The 16719-nt window shown below is 40.9% G+C and overlaps 1 protein-coding gene across 1 annotated transcript; it reads left to right on the forward strand.

The window, feature by feature from the left end:
- The first annotated feature begins 766 nt into the window (after positions 1 to 766).
- LOC311507525 (arrestin domain-containing protein 3-like) lies at positions 767 to 12344 on the forward strand. Its single transcript, XM_084571897.1, has 8 exons — positions 767 to 1708; positions 5714 to 5795; positions 6660 to 6807; positions 7780 to 7882; positions 8201 to 8457; positions 9550 to 9703; positions 9786 to 9940; positions 11335 to 12344. Exons 1-8 carry the CDS (start codon positions 1429 to 1431, stop codon positions 11410 to 11412), a joined length of 1257 nt encoding a protein of 418 aa, XP_084428023.1. The 5' UTR covers positions 767 to 1428; the 3' UTR covers positions 11413 to 12344.
- Positions 12345 to 16719: the final 4375 nt, after the last annotated feature.

Consider the following 16719-nt stretch of genomic DNA (forward strand, 5'->3'; position numbering starts at 1 on the left):
CACTTGGTTTCAGTTCCAGACTGAAAGAATCAGCCATTTCCTGCAACTAGTCCTCAGTTATCTCCACCTGGGCCTCTACGTCTGATCTGAGGAGCCAACATGTCCGCCTTCAAACAACCACTACAGAAAAATCTTCTTCATGATCAACTCGATTTGTGGCTTTAAGACGGAGACATGATTTTTTTTTCTGTAAAAAGGAAATGTTTAGACAAACCTTAACCACTCAGTGATGGAGGCTGCTGTTTGAACCGATGATGAATAAAAATAAACTGCTGGAATAAACTAAAATATGTCTGATCATTTTTATTATTCATTCATTTCTCATCGATTTTGTAGAAGAAAAAAAAAACAAGACAAGCACAAGACATTTTAACTGTTTAATAATCAGGTCACCTGTTGATTGTTTATTGACATTTTCATGTTCTCTGAATTAGAACCATAACCTGTTGTATATTTAATTCAGATTCTAACCAGAAGTCAAATTCAAAACTGACTGATTTAATAGTTCTCACAGAAACTTAACATGTTTTTGTTTTTGAGTGACAGTCAGACATGGAAACATGTTAACACTGATCATTTAAATTATTTACACACTGATCAATGAGTCAGCAAGTTATTAAAAGAAACTGAGGAAGGAAGAAGATCCAGGGTTCAGTCCTAATCTGAGATCTGTCTCTAAAATAAAGAAGAACTGAACCTTTATTTCCTCCCTTCCTTTCCTTCCTTCCTTCCTTCCTTCCTTCCTTCCTTCTCTAAATAACTACCATCATAAATAAATCAGATCTTAACATGTGAGAGTCTTTCCATCTTGTTCCAACATCTGGATCATGTCTCCAAGTCAACAAGCAGCTGTTGATGGTTCTGATCCAGCGGTAGGTAGAGATCCATTAGAGACAGCAGCAGCAGTTTCTACTGATCAGATCGTTTTAGTTTCATTTCTGTATGTCTTTGCAGTAAACCTTTAATAACAGACTTGCTCAGCTCGTGTTTTATAACCTTCACATCCACCACAAACACAGACTGTGGAGGAGTGGAGGCACACCGCCTGTGTGTTTGTCAGATTATGTGTCTGTGCTCATAGGCCGGCCGGTCTGCGCGCACATGCTCAGTGAGCCGCTCCTTTGCGCACGGAAGCTTTAAGAGCGCAGCGGCCGGAGGCAGGCGGCAGAAGAGAGAGCGGAGAGGAGCTCCAGCTAGCAGCCGGAGGAGGAGAGCGGATCGCTGCAGCGGACCAGCAGCCACCAGATGAGCCAGCACTGACAGCCGCAGACCCGGCTCTGCGCTGGGCACCCGGAGCAAGGCGCAGGACCCTGTGCCACGCGGCTCAACTCACAACTTCTCCTCCATAGACTTTTCTTATTTCCCCCACTTGTTTCCTCGCTGACTGCCCTCATCATCACCACCATCATCATCATCATCATCATCATCATGGTGCTGGGTAAAGTGAGGGCCCTGGCCGTCTACTTTGACAGCCTGAACGAGAACAACCTGCCGGTGTTCTCCGGCGGAGACCTGGTGTCGGGCAGGGTGGTGGTGGAGGTCACCGGGGATGTGCGGGTCAGGAGCCTGGACATAACCGCCAGAGGAGTCGCCAAGGTCCGGTGGACGGAGTCGAGGAACGCCGGGGCCAACACGGCTTACACCCAGAACTACACGGAGGAGGTGGAATACCTGCACCACTACGACACCTTGATAGGAGAGGAGAGAGGTGAGTGGCTGCTGCTGCTGCTGCTGCTGGTGTGGAGTGATGAGGCGCAGCTGATCAATGCGTCAAAACTTTATTAATACAGAGGGCGCAGTGGTACTGATGCAACAGCTGATCGTTGATGGATTCATCCTTTAGCGCACATGAACACATGAAAGCAAACAAACGTTGATGTGTCTGGGGGGTTAGTGTGTTTACGCACAGACTGGACGAGTTTTTATCAGTTTGCTTCGAGAGAAATTAGAAACAAGCAACAACAACAACAACTAGATAAAACCAAAAAAAAAGTTCTGGTCGTGTTTTTAACAGTTCGACTAAAAGCAGAAACCGATCCCGAGTCGAAACCCGTCGAAGTGTTAAAACTTGGTGTTTGGGTCGAAAAGACGTTTTTACTGATGACATCCTGGAGAAGGCGAGAGCAGGCAACTCCCTTTGTTAGAAGCGGTTCAAACCTGTTCAGAAACTGCCAGAGAGGGAGGGAGGAGGGAGGGGGGAGGAGGAGGGAGGAAGGGAGGACCAGACTGCCTCTCTCTCTGTCTGTGTGTGTTAGTATGTAAAGGTCTCAGCTGCTGTATAAGCCTCCTAACCTCCCTCTACCTGCTCCTCTAGTAAAACATGCAAACCAGTGAAGGGACAGTTTAGTTGAAGCGTTATGGAAATAAAAAAACAAGTCTCTGCAGAGTCTCCTCCTCCTCCTCGTCCTCCTCGTCCTCCTGCAGAGTCTCCGAGGAGGAAGTTTGGTTTTCTGTGTCCTGGATGGAGAGGAGTGTTGGGGTCAGAGGTCAAGAACAGATGAGACCAGGTGGTCCATGTTTTCTGGATGCAGTTTGTCCAGGTTTCAGGTTTTTAAAAAGTGTTTTACCAAACGAGACCGTGTCCAAAAAACAGACATCGGGACCAAAATATAAAATTACATTTACAAATGATGTTATCAATAAAAATACTAACTTTACAGCTTGTTCCAAAATACGAATCATCTCCAAAACCAAAACATCACGACATCCTGGACGTCTTCACGGGACGTAGGTCAGTCCAAAACTAAAATAAAAATAAAACTACATTTACAAATTATCGTCTTAGTAAATAAAGAAGAACTTAAAGTGTGAGAGACTTTACAGCTTGTTCCAAAATACGAATCATCTCCCCAAGTCAACGAAGAGCTGGGATGCGTTCAAGACAGTGTTGTAGTCGCTTAAATTTTAAAAGAAGTTTTAGTTTGTTAACTAACAGTCATAAAATCACCAGATGTCTGAAAACCAAACATCCTGGACGTCTTCGTGGGACGTACGTCAGTCCAAAACTAAAATAAAAATAAAATTACGTTCACTAATTATTGTGTCAGTAAAAAAATACAAACTTTACAGCTTGTTCCAAAATACAAATCATCTCCTCAAGTCAACAAACAGCTGGGACGCGTTCAAGACAGTCTGTCCAGTCGTAGTCGCTCAAATTTTAAAAGAAGGCGTCTGAAAACCAAACATCACGACATCCTGGACGTCGTGTGAGAGAGTTTACAGCTTGTTCCAAGATACATATCATCTCCCCACGTCATCGAACAGGTGGGACGCGTTCAAGACAGTCTGTACAGTTGTAGTCGCTCAAGTTTTACTCATTCATTCATTCATCTTGTTCCTGTGAAGGGTTAAAAGACGTTTTAGTTTTATGAAAGCATTTCATGCAGCTACAGCGATGAGTTCACCAGACGTGTCAGGGATGTTCCCTTTGTTAGAAGCGGTTCAAACCTGTTCAGAAACAGAAACTGCCAGAGAACATGGCTCAACATCCTGAGACAACGTCTAACTTCAATCTAAAACTCAAATAAATAAATAAATAAATTAGATTTAAGGCGGTGACGTTAAACTCTGAGGACGGAGGCTTCCAGGGTTGTTGGTCCAAAATCTGGGTCATGTCCCCAAGTCATGACGTGTACGGACTAAAGTCACCAAACATCCTGGACGTATTTATTATCGTCTTATTTATTTATTACAATAACACAAGACCCAGATAAAGCATCAGTTCACATATTTAAACTTTAAACCTGGAAGAAATTTATCCACTAATCATTAACTCGATGCAGATATGGATGTGACTGATTAATCTTGTAGTAATAATCATCTCCTTGTTTTCTTTCTTTAATACGACGGTGACCTGAACATGTTCAGGCTTTAGACGCAGATTATTTTAATTTAAAACACATTTAAGTGTCATTAAATGTTAAATATGCCACATAGCTACTGGCCTTAAAACACATCCACAACGTGTCTTACTGTCACATCTACTCTATAGTCTCTGCTAATAAAAACTAAAGTGTGATTAAAGAAAAATAAAACTCATGTTAGAAGCAGGAACCAGAGAGTTCTTGATTAAATGTGAATAAACGTCCCTTTAACGTTTCTAAACCTGATTTGTTTTTAAAGTTGTTCTAGTTTTCAATCAGCTGATGATTCTACTGTGACTCAGTGAAGGCAGCTCTACTTTTATTCTCATCTTTGTTCTTATTTGTGTCGTTGCGTGAGAGAGCCGTGGGTCTACCTGGAGTTCACTGTCAGTACAACACCCTTCCTCCTCCCCCCCCCTGCCTCCCCCGCCTCCCCCCCTCCCCTCGCTCATGCCACACACCACATGGCTGTGCTGATGTGGGCAGGGGCTTGTCGGCTCTCCACCAATCAGAGCTCGGCCCCGGGGATTCATGTCAGCTCGCCGACCAATGGCGTCGCGAGCTGCAGTGCATGCGTTGGAGTTTCCAGCTGGAGGAAGCTGCTCAGTCTGGTTCATACCGGTCTACTCCTGCTCTGCTGTGGCGCCGGTGCCTTGACTGGCGTGCACGCTCACACATGCACACACACACACACACACACACACACACACACACACACACGCACACACACACACACGCATAAACATATATAAATCTAAATATATATGAGCATGGTGTTTATGACACACTGATAAAGAGATGAGCCGGGGTGGGGAAGGGGGAGGAAGGGAGGGAGGGGGGGCAGGAAGCTGAAGTTCATCGGGGTCGACTGGAGACGTTTTCAAACAGAAGAAATGAGGAAGTGGATGGAGGTCACGCTCAGACTCCTCTGGGTGTGTTACTCTTTACTCACACTGATAAAAGACCAACACAGCTGCTGCTCAGGAAACGCTGCTCTGAGACCACAGAGACACAGAGACACACAGAGACACATAGAGACAGAGACACAAAGAGACAAAGACTGAAAATCACCTGAGCCAATGGTTGAAGAAAGTTTCTGTTTAAAACTGATGAAATTCACAGACAGAGAAACTCCTCATGATACTAGTTCACCTCCTTTAATCAGTTTAATATAAAAGGGAACGAAGTTTGTCCACTTTTATATTAAACATTTAGTAAATAAAGTCTAAAAGTTATTTTTTCCAAGTAACTTATTTCTTTTTATTATTTTATTTTATTTTAGTTTGGTTTATTTTATTTATTTATTTTTAGTTTGGTTTAGGTTTTTTCTTATTTTATTTTATTTTATTTACTTTTTTTAGTTTAGTTTAGGTTTTTGTTTTTTCTTATTTTATTTTATTTTATTTTATTTTATTTTTTCTTATTTTGTTTTATTTCATTTTATTTTATTTTCCTGTTCATATCTGCACTCAACCCCCCAGGACAAATAAAGTTTTCTGAATTTGAATGAATCTACAAAATGATGAATTTCCTGAACAAAGAACTTCCACTGAAGCTTTCTTTAAACCTCATTTAACTAAATAATGTCTCAGTGAGTTAAATGTCTCCTAACTTCATCCATTTTAATGTAAAACAGAATAAATCTAAGATGAACATGAGCAAACAGGAGATCAGTTTATTTCAGATTTAATGGTCTTTTATTTTGTGTCTCCTGCTTCTTGTCTCAGTCTCAATCAGACGATTAAACGTCCTCCAGACTTTCTCACATTACACTCAGACTCTCTGAGCTGAAGACTCTGAGTCCAGGTTTGACCAGGAGACGTCTGTCTCTTCTCCTCTTTGTCTTTCAGACGAGGACTGTCCAGAGGAGGGACTCACCGTCCTCCACGCCGGCTTCCACGAGTTCGCCTTCAGCTTCAACCTGCCTCAGATGTGAGTACGACAGAATATTAAAGAACAAACTGAGCTGTGATTGGTTCGTCTCCATCCATCAGGTCATTAATGTTAATTATGAGCTTCCTCATCATGACATATCAGATAATGGATCATGATGAAGGGAAATATTCTTAATATCCACTTCCTGTCGTTAGATTGACAGCTGTAGTTTATCATCAACATATATATCTTCATAAATCATTGAACTTAATGTTGAAGAAGTTAAAAGTGGGAAATAAACCGTGAAATGTTTTAGAATAAAGTTAGTGTGATGAACATAAAGGAGATTAAAATATAATCCAACATGAACTGGTCCGAACCCAAAGAACCAGGAAGAACCAAGAAATGATGAGGAAATAAAAACCACTAACGTCTCCACGAGACACAGGTGAGACTGAACGAGGACAAACTGTCACAGGAGGACACGGGGACGAGGAACTTTTCAAATTAAAACAGGAAGTGAGGAAAAACAGAGACGGAACTATGAAAGTAAAACAGGAAGGACGTTCAACAAAACCCAGACTGGAACCGCTGGAAGGTTCCTGAAGAGTTTAGATTAAAATATATAAACATGAACAAGAAGACTTTTATTTCATTTAACTGAATTTAATTTATTTCAGTGGAAATAATCTTTTGACTTCTTTGAGAAATACAAACTAAAGTTTAAAGTCTGAGCAAATATTTACTGAAACGTTCTGTTGATGGAGGGAAAGTTTGTCTGAGTCCGTCGTCTGAGGCTAGAAATAATTATTAAAATAAATATTCTCCTCTAAACTCCTGGTAGTATTAACGCTGACAGGACGTTAAACAGGTCCGAGGCGTCCCACTCGTCCTAACCTGCCTCCGTCCCGTCTCCGTCAGGGCCCTGGCCACGTCCTTCGAGGGGAAGCACGGCAGCGTCCGGTACTGGGTCAAGGCCGAGCTGCACCGTCCGTGGCTGCTGCCCGTCAAAGTCAAGAAGGAGTTCATCGTGTTCGAGCACATCGACATCAACACGCCGCTGCTGCTGGTGAGCACCGCAACACTTAGCTTAGCATAGCCTAGCCTAGCCTAGCCTAGCCTAGCTTAGCCTAGCTTAGCTTAGCATAAAGGCTGAAAGCAGGAGGAAACAGCTAGCCTGTCCACTTTATTATTTATTTATACTTTAAAATAATTCTCACTCAGTTTTTATGGTATTTTAATTTTCTCTGTATTTTTGTTAATTTCATTTATATAAACATTATTTTACTTCCTGCTTCAACTTCGCTATGTAATAAATAAAAATAATATATTATTACTAAATATATTTCTGATTAGAGTCATTAAAAGCATCATTTATTTAAAAAACATCAGTAAAATCTTATTTTACTTTCTACCTAATAAATAATAATACATTTATATTAAATGTATTATCAATACATTATTTATTAATAATAAATAAATAAAGTAAATGTATATATTCATTATTAATTATTACCTTATTTATTCATTCATTTATTATTAATACATTATTTATCAGTAAATACATTTCTAATAAAACTTTACCGGTAAGAGTTACAGTAAAATGTTAAAAATAAAAAAAGATAAATTAGAAGCATTATTTTATTTTAAAAACAGAAATAAAATGTTAATTAGTAAAAAAATATATAATTGTATTTTACTAGCTGCTTTGACTTATTTATTTGTACCTGTTAATTAAATTAAATATATTATTAATATAATTATTATTAATAAATTGATTTCTAATAAAATAAAACATATTGTTCACTAAACTTTATCTGGATAAAACGTTTCCATCGTCGTATTTGATCTAGAGTTAGAGATGTGAGAACGTCTGTAGCCTCCTCCTCCTCCTCCTCCTCCTCCTCCTCCTCCTCCTCCTCTTCCTCTTCCTCTTCCTCTTCCTCTTCCTCCTCCTCCTCCTCTTCCTCTTCCTCTTCCTCTTCCTCCTCCTCTTCCTCCTGATTAAACTACATATTCTGATTTTTAATTGCGTCCTCAGGCGCCTCAGGCCGGGACCAAGGAGAAGACTCTGTGCTGCTGGTTCTGTGCTTCAGGTCCGATCTCCCTCAGCGCCAAGATAGAGAGGAAGGGCTACACACCAGGTGAGCATCTTCCTCCTCCTCCTCCTCCTCCTCCTCCAAAACCACCCGCCACAAGGACAGTTTCTTCCCCCGGGGTGTCGCTCTGGATCATTGTATATATATCTGCTCTGATCCTATATTTAATGTGTACAGATTGAGATTTATTATTATTTAAGTTCTGTGTTACCAGAGTCAGATTCCCTGAATGTTCACACGCATGTGGCCATTAAAGCTGATTCTCCTCTGAACTCCTCCTCCTCCTCTCGACCTTTTCTCCTCCACTCACGCGACTCCTCTCTCTCAGTCTGACAGACTGATCTCTTGTCCCCTCTCTCCAAGGCGAGTCCATCCAGATCTTCGCCGAGGTGGAGAACTGCTCGTCCCGGGTGGTGGTGCCCAAGGCGGCGCTCTACCAGACCCAGACCTTCTTCGCCAAGGGGAAGGGCAAGCAGATCCAGCAGCTGGTGTCCAACCTGCGGGGCGAGCCCCTGCAGCAGGGCAAGAGCCAGAGCTGGGAGGGCAAGATGCTCAAGATACCTCCGGTGTCCCCCTCCATCCTGGACTGTCCCATCATCAGAGTGGAGTACGCCCTCGTGGTGAGTTCAGGACTAGGAAATAAAAACATCTCAGTCATAACATAGAGCCATAAAAACATTCAGAGCCCGGTCACAACATGATTAAAGCTACTGATAGCATCCGTGGTACAACATAGCTATGATCATAAAGGTCGTAGACTTACAGCGTCATCAAAACATTATAAAATGACTAATGCTACTAACATCTTAATAACCTCTCATCTGATAACCTACTAGCTCGACAATAAAACCTGAATTAATAACTTGGTTTTAAGATGCTTTAAACTACTGATAGATTTATGATTATATCCTGCTAATGATTTGCTAACAATATAAATATAAACATCATAAACTGGCAGCTAACGACGGCGGAACAGCTCCTTTAAAGTGAAGCTGAAGCTAGCAGAGCTCCCCCTGGTGGCTGGCAGCAGTACAGGTCATAAGCTCCACCCCTCCGTGTTAGTGGGCGGGGCTTGGGCCAAACTAAAACACTAAAACACACGTCAAAGGATGGTTTCTGTCATTTTAGGCAGTTAATGTAATGTTGATGAATGTTCATGTGTCAATTTTTTTGGATAAGTTTCGTTTTAGTTTTCAGGATGTGACATAATGGTGACCACCAGTTGCCATGACAACCGCTCCGTAAAATAGTAAAAGAAAGTTGTAAAAGATAAATAAACTAGTCCAGTGTATAATCCATCATCTCCTTCTAACAGGTGGAGGTAGAGCAGAGCGTAGTATTAATTAAACTAAAACATGAGTGAGTCTGGAGGAAGTGTGGGCGGGGCATCAATATCACGGCTCCACGTGGCTCCGCCCCCAGACCGTACTGATCAGACTCTGACTTTCAAACTCACAAGATGGCGCCGCCCGTATCCCCGGGAACATAGAGTCAGTTTGACCAATGAGAGGAAGAGGGGACGTGGTGTCCATGTTTATATACAGACTATGCTCTGAACATATAAAATGCTAAGCTATCTACTCAGCTAATATCCTCTTAGACCATAAAGCTAACCACCTCATTAAAGGCCACTGATAATAACTGTATATAAATTAGCTTGATGTTTGAGTTCCAGGTGAAACTCAGACATCCTCCCTGTCTCCGTCCCCCAGGTGTACGTGGACGTCCCCGGCGGTCTGAACCTGTCTCTGTCGTTGCCGCTGGTGATCGGGACCATACCCCTTCACACCGGCACCTCCCGCACCTCCAGCATCAGCAGCAACTGCAGCACCCTGAGCTGGCTGGGGCTGCCCGAGAGGCCCGAGGGTAAGAGGAACCTCCGAGCATGTTCTCCGTCCTCGTCCCTCACATGCAGGATCGATCTCTAACACGTGTCTGTCGGTTGCAGCTCCGCCGAGCTACAGCGACCTGGCCATATCTGAGGCTCACAGGAGGGACTGCCTGCAGGGCTGTGATAGGTCCGGCCGTGACGGAGAGGAGCACTCATCTCTGCTGACATACATCACAGAGTTCAGATATCTGCCGCCGCCACTCTACTCTGAGGTACATGTCACCGCACAGGACGTACAGTAACCCTAAACCCTGGAAACCAAGCCAAGACTCACTCAGCCTGACGGGACGAAGAGTTCATCGGCTTTATACTAATGGTTTATGTTCATCCACATCAAAAACAGTTAATTAGATTCTATGTGAGCTCTGCTTCCTGAGGATATAATCATCTCTGGTGTCCAGCAACAGGAAAAGACAAGATAACAGAGAGAGAGAAAAAAAACCTTATTCAAGGCTGCAGAACTCCCTTGAGAAATGTTAGAATTTAAAGTTTCCTTCAGTCTCAAGTTAATCTTATGATATTTCTTTACATATTCATGAGTGATTTACAAACACAAGCTCCTCACAGATAATTCGGCACACTTTAAATGATGCAAATACTAAAAGTTTATACACTTTAGACTTGTTACTCTATATTCCTAAAAAGCACAAAAAGCATAAAAAGAAGTCTAACTTGTTAAATAGAAAAAAAAGTTAATTAGATGCTATGTTAATAAAACCTTCTGAGGTTATAATTATCTCTGGTGTCCAGCAACAGGAAAAGACAAGATATCAGAGAGAATAACGCTCCCCTTCGCTGCAGAACTCCCTTGAGAAATGTTATAATTTAAAGTTTCCTTCAGTCTCACATTAATTCAGTGATATTTTTTTATATATTCATGAGTGATTTACAAACACAAGCTCCTAATAGATAATTTGGCAAACTTTAAATTATGCAAATACAGCTTATATACTTTATGCACAGTGCTTGTATTCCTTAAAAACATAGTGAGAACTCATAGCTGCAGAACTCCCTTGAGAAATGTTAGAATTTAAAGTTTCCTTCAGTCTCCATTTAATCCAGTGATATTTCTTTATATATTCATGAGTGACTTACAAACAGGAGCTGTTTCATCTAGTTTATACACTAGATGCTTGTGTTTATATTCCTAAAAAGCATAAAAATAAGTCCAAATAGTGAAATGGAAAAAAGTTTATTAGATTCTATATCAATGAAACTTTCTGAAGATACAATCATCTCTGGTGTCCAGCAATCAGGAAAAGACAAGATATCAGAGAGAAAAAAAGAATTATTCAAGGCTGCAGAACTCCCTTGAGAAATGTTGTAATTTAAAGTTTTCTTCAGTCTCACAGTAATCCAGTGTCGGCAGTGTGTGCAGCCATGAGTGATTTAATAACAGGAGATGGTGATAGATAATTCTGCACACTGTAAATGCTGCACTCACTTTCAGTTAACTTCTATTTAACCCGACACATGATAAACAGAACAAGACACATGTCACACAAGTGTGCAGTTTAACAGTTTAGACAGATTCTTGCAGGTTTGACCCAAAATAATAATAAATTCAAACTGCAGCCTGTAAACATTTCACTCTGCCCCCCCCCAGGTCGATCCTTATCCAGACCCCGTGGAGGTGTGCGGCTCTGTGGACGTCAGGAGGCCCGACATGTGCCCGTCCCGCTGAGGAGGGAACTTCTGCACAAATAAGTCACCGGTCGCCCTCCAGCTGCCGCCGCTGCCAGGGACACATAGCCAGCTTCTCACCAGATTGTGTATCGCCATAAATAAGGCCGGAACCCTGCAGGAGCTGGGAAAAGGTCAGAGCTCACAGAGTATTTGGTGACACGACGGACCAGGGATTTCGAGCTGGATCCTCCGTATCCTGCGCTCCAGACGAGGCGAACAAACATTCTCTGACGCGTCGACGCGCCGCCGCCGCCGAGACGAAGCCTCCTCCTGCGTCGCAGAGAATTTTGCACATGCCGTAATTACTGTTTTTTCTACCCGTGGTTTTCTATTCTGCAGATCGCCGCAGGCCTGTATGCTACAGTAGACGCTGAACTCTAAGTGGCACATTTCAGATTTGAGCTCAAGGCCACGAAATTCACGAGAGAGCACTTAAAGAAACGCTCAGACCAGGTGTGAACGAGTGTGAACGAGTGTGAATGAGTCAGAGAGAGAGAGAGTGAATGTTTGAAACGAGAATAAAAAACAGACGAGGTCTCGAGTTAAAAACTAAAAAGAATAAAAAGCACAACTCCAACCGACCAAGATTCAAAGTACCACAAGTCGCCTGTTTCTGCTCTGAACTGAAGCTTCTCTCGCTGTAGATGGAAAAGATAAAAAATAAAAAGTGTTTACAGAGATATATATATATATAAATATATATATCAGATCCAGAATGTTGCTCAAACATGACTTCTTCCAGCTAAAACTTCAAATTTACCAAGTGCAATATATTTTTGTATTTGTAAATCTTTTTTTTTTTTGCACTAGTTTTTCATTATACTCTGTTGCTGTTTATTCCATTTCTGTGCATTATATATAAATATATATAAATATATTATTGTCATGATCAACTTTTGATAAAATAAAAGGTTTATTTTATAAAGTAATGACACCAGTCTCTGGGTTTTCTTCTTTTCTACGATCACAAACTTCCTCTGCAACGAGTGAAAGAGTGAAAATATTAATGACATCATAGAAGAATAAATGGAATAAAAGTTGAATTAAAATCCAACACATAACTAAAACACTGTGAGAAGAACCATGGGACGACGCAGAGTCCAGGGAGGAAGAACATGCTTCAGCTCTGCAGAACTCCCTTGAGAAATGTTAAAATTTTAACTTTTCTTCAGTCTCACTTTAATCCAGTGATATTTCTTTATATATTCAATAGTGATTTACAAACAAGAGCTGTTAATAAATAATTCTGCACACTTTCAATAATGCAAATACAGCTTTAAATACTTTTTGACTCCCTCAGTGCATCGAGAAAACTCAAAATCTTAAAACTCCGACCTCTTCTCAGGATCATACTTCAGTCAAATCTCAGCACACACACATGATAAACATAATTTTAGATTCTATGTAAATAAAACTTTCTGAGGACATCAATATATCTGATATCCATCTCCAAGAAGTGTCGATAAAACTCCCAAAATACCATAAATTGAATAAATGCTCCTCCTTGCTGCAGAACTCCCTTTAGAAATACTCTAAATTTAAATATTCTTCAGTCTCACATTAATCCAGTGATATTTCTTTATATATTCATGAGTGATTTGAAAACAAGAGCTGTTAATAAATAATTCTGCACACTTTTAATAATACAAATACAGCTTTAAATACTTTTTGACTCACTCAGTGCGAACTCTGACCTCTTCTCAGGATCATACTTCAGTCAAATCTCAGCACACATACATGATAAACGTAATTTTAGATTCTATGTGAATAAAACTTTCTGAGGACATCAATATATCTGATATCCATCTCCAAGTGGTGTCTATAAATCTGATAAGTTATCATAGAGAGAAACCGCTCCTCATTACTGCAGAACTCCCTTGAGAAATGTTAGAATTTTAAGTTTTCTTCAGTTTAACATTCATTCGGTGACATTTATTTATATATTTACGAGTGATTTACAAACAGGAGCTGCTAACAGATAATTCGGCCCACTTTAAATAGGACTACCATGGGGACTTTGGGACTTTGGGAATGTCTTTTTGGTTTGACTCTGTAAATGGTGATTGGCTGCAGCTGCAGATGTGCGTCTGCTGCAGCGTCTGCTCCACTGACTCCTGCTGCAGACCAGATGTAGGACAGAGCTCACATGAGCTGCTGACCTACTTCCTGTTGCAGCCTGACAAACAGAGCGCAGGGAAAAGTTGGAGCTGAGCTTCAGGAATTCGATCGGACTGTTTTATAAGTCGGAAGAGAAGCAGCTCACTTCACTACAAATGTCCAGCAGCCGTGACACGAGGTAAACACTGATCTGATGCATGTGGAGCAGGTCACAGAGTCACAACAACATTATTATGACACAGCTGAGAGGAGAACATGAGGAACATGTCCCACACTGTGAGTCTCTTTGTGCTCAGCTGATCATCTTCTAATAAACTAAACGTTTACCCTTTTACTTTTACGTCTGTTTTATGGAGAAAATAATCATCTTATTAACCCATGAATGAAATAAGAACCAGTTGTACGTTGACCTACATCCACATGATGCATCAGTACATCTAATGACGTAACACATGACGCAAGGAGCCTATTTACTTCCTTATTCAGCACAGAGTACGTTTCCTGATTACATTTACTGTCACAATCCTCGTGTTCTGTTTAAAACTGTAAATTCCGTTCTTAATGCCCCACAATCAACCTGTCTGGAGAACCCAACTGAACTCTGTGAGAATTTCTTGAGCTTTTTTATTAATAAGGTCACAAACATTAGGGCCATCATCAATCCTCCTTCCTACGACCCCTCCATATCAGCCATAAGCTCTGCTGTTTTTGACCAGTTTGAGCTTGTCACTCTGCCCTATTTGGGAGAGATAATTGGCCATATGAAACCTGCTGGGTCTCCCAATGATCCACTTCCACCTAGTCTTTTCAAAGAGGTTTCATCCACCTTAGCACCATATGTGCTCAACATAATAAATGGTAGTTTAGCAAATGGGATTGTACCTGCAAGTTTTAAACATGCTGTAGTGACACCACTGATTAAAAAGCCTGGTTTAGATGCATCAGTACTTTCAAATTTTAGGCCAATCTCCAAACTCCCTTTCCTCTCTAAGATTCTGGAGAAAATTGTGTACTTCCAGTTGAAGTCTTTCTTAGATGAACACAACATTCTTGAGATCTTCCAGTCTGGGTTTAAAACCCACCACAGTACTGAGTCAGCACTGTTGAGAGTTTTTAATGATGTTCTTTTAGCCACCGACTCTGGTCACTGTGTTGTTTTGGTTCTGTTGGACCTAACAGCTGCCTTCGACACAGTGGACCATCAGATCCTCCTGTCTCGCCTGGAGAACTGGGTGGGCATTCGTGGTCATGCCCTAGATTGGTTTAGGTCCTACCTAACCCAAAGAAGTTTTTGTGTCCATGTTGGAACAGCTGAGTCCAGTGTAGCGCCCCTTAGCTCAGGAGTGCCCCAAGGCTCTATTCTTGGCCCACTTCTGTTTTCCCTCTACTTGGATCCTCTTGGATCAATTCTAAGAAAACATGACATTGCTTTCCACTTTTATGCTGATGACAGCCAAATTTATATGCCCCTCCGTCAAACAGACAACTACTCTGCAAATCAACTGCTAGAGTGCTTGGCAGAAATCAAAGCATGGCTGGCTGTAAATTTCTTACACTTGAACAGTAACAAGACCGAGGTCATGCTGTTTGGGCCTAGTGAGGCCTCCAAGGTCCATGCTGATTTGGGGCCTTTAAATCAGCATTTAACACAGACAGCAACTAACCTCGGTGTACGAGTTGACAGTGATCTGAAACTGGATGCACAGATAAAAACAGTGGTTAAGTCCAGTTTTTTCCAACTGAGACAACTGGCCAAAGTAAGATCATTTCTTTCTCTCCACCACTTCGAGATTTTAATCCATGCTTTTATCACAACTCGTTTAGACTACTGCAATGCACTTTATGTTGGGCTTAACCAGGCGTCACTGTCTCGACTACAGCTCATTCAAAACGCTGCTGCTCGACTTTTAACTGGTACCAAAAAGCACAATCACATTACCCCAATTTTAGCAGAAATTCATTGGCTCCCTGTCCGTTTCCGTATTGATTTTAAAATTCTTTTATTTGTATTCAAATGTATTCATGGCCTCGCTCCTCAGTATCTGTCCGAACTGCTCCAGCCGTACACTCCCTCACGCTCTCTTAGGTCGGCAGATCAGTCACTGTTGGTTGTCCCAAAGACAAAGAGGAAAATGAGAGGTGACCGGGCCTTTGCAGTTGCTGGCCCCAAACTGTGGAACAACTTGCCATTGCACATTAGACAGGCCGACTGTCTTCCTCATTTTAAATCCTCCCTTAAAACACATTTTTTCTCTTTGGCTTTTAACTCAGCATGAGATGTTAGTTCTTATTGTTTACGTGGTTTGATTGGTTTTATGATTTAAATCCTGTTTTATATATTCTCATGTCTGTGTACAGCACTTTGGCCAACCTCGTTGTTTTTAAAGTGCTTTATAAATAAAGATTGATTGATTGATTTAGGTAGTTATGTAACATCTGGAGCACAGACTATGGCTTGTGTTTGACTCTTAATTTAATGGTGTACTGGTAGTTGTCATTTAGAGGGGTTTAAAATGAGTTTTAAACATTTATTTCTTATGTTTTGTGCAGAGAAATGTTCAATATCTTTGTCACAATTTACTTTTAGTTGTTTATTTAATTTCTCGTCCTTAAGGTAATTAATTATCTCCTGATTTTAATTTAAAAAACAAAGGTTTAAAGTTTCTAGAGTGGATTAAAAACTTAAATTTAAAACATATTTTTAAGTTCACTTTAAGAAAAACTGCAGATTAATTAATCGCACATTAACTGTGGAAATCATGCAATTAATCGAGATTAAATATTTATAAAAACTCATAAACTGTATTTCAGTACGGCATTTGATTTAATGGAGCAACTATTCTTATAAACGATGATCTAAATATAAAGTTTTATGGTTTTCTCATGAATTCTGAGCTGAACTCTGAAGCAGTTGGTGAATATCTCTGGCTGACGTCCACAGATCCGTCGGCTGCAGACGAACAGGACGTCAGAATAAAAGATGACAGTTTTCACACGTGAAGTGAAACTGAACTAAAATAGCTCGTTCATGTTTACGTTGGATGTTTTACTCATGCACACTTTAATTTAACTTCAGATGAAGCTTTGGAAAGAGCTGACATACACACAGACTGAAAACCTGGTCTGTTGTAGAAGTCGTCAAGGACGTCCTGAGAACTGGAAACCAGCCCAGATTCCTGTTTGTCCC

This window comes from Chelon labrosus (assembly GCF_963514085.1).
Source record: "Chelon labrosus genome assembly, chromosome: 22".
In the NCBI taxonomy this organism is placed as follows: domain Eukaryota; kingdom Metazoa; phylum Chordata; class Actinopteri; order Mugiliformes; family Mugilidae; genus Chelon; species Chelon labrosus.

Coding starts and splice junctions, on each gene's coding strand:
- LOC311507525 (XM_084571897.1), top strand. CDS start 1,429: ATGGTGCTGGGTAAAGTGAGGGCCCTGGCCGTCTACTTTGACAGCCTG. Junction 8,458..9,549: donor GAGTGGAGTACGCCCTCGTG/GTGAGTTCAGGA, acceptor TCCGTCCCCCAG/GTGTACGTGGACGTCCCCGG. Junction 9,941..11,334: donor CGCCGCCACTCTACTCTGAG/GTACATGTCACC, acceptor GCCCCCCCCCAG/GTCGATCCTTATCCAGACCC.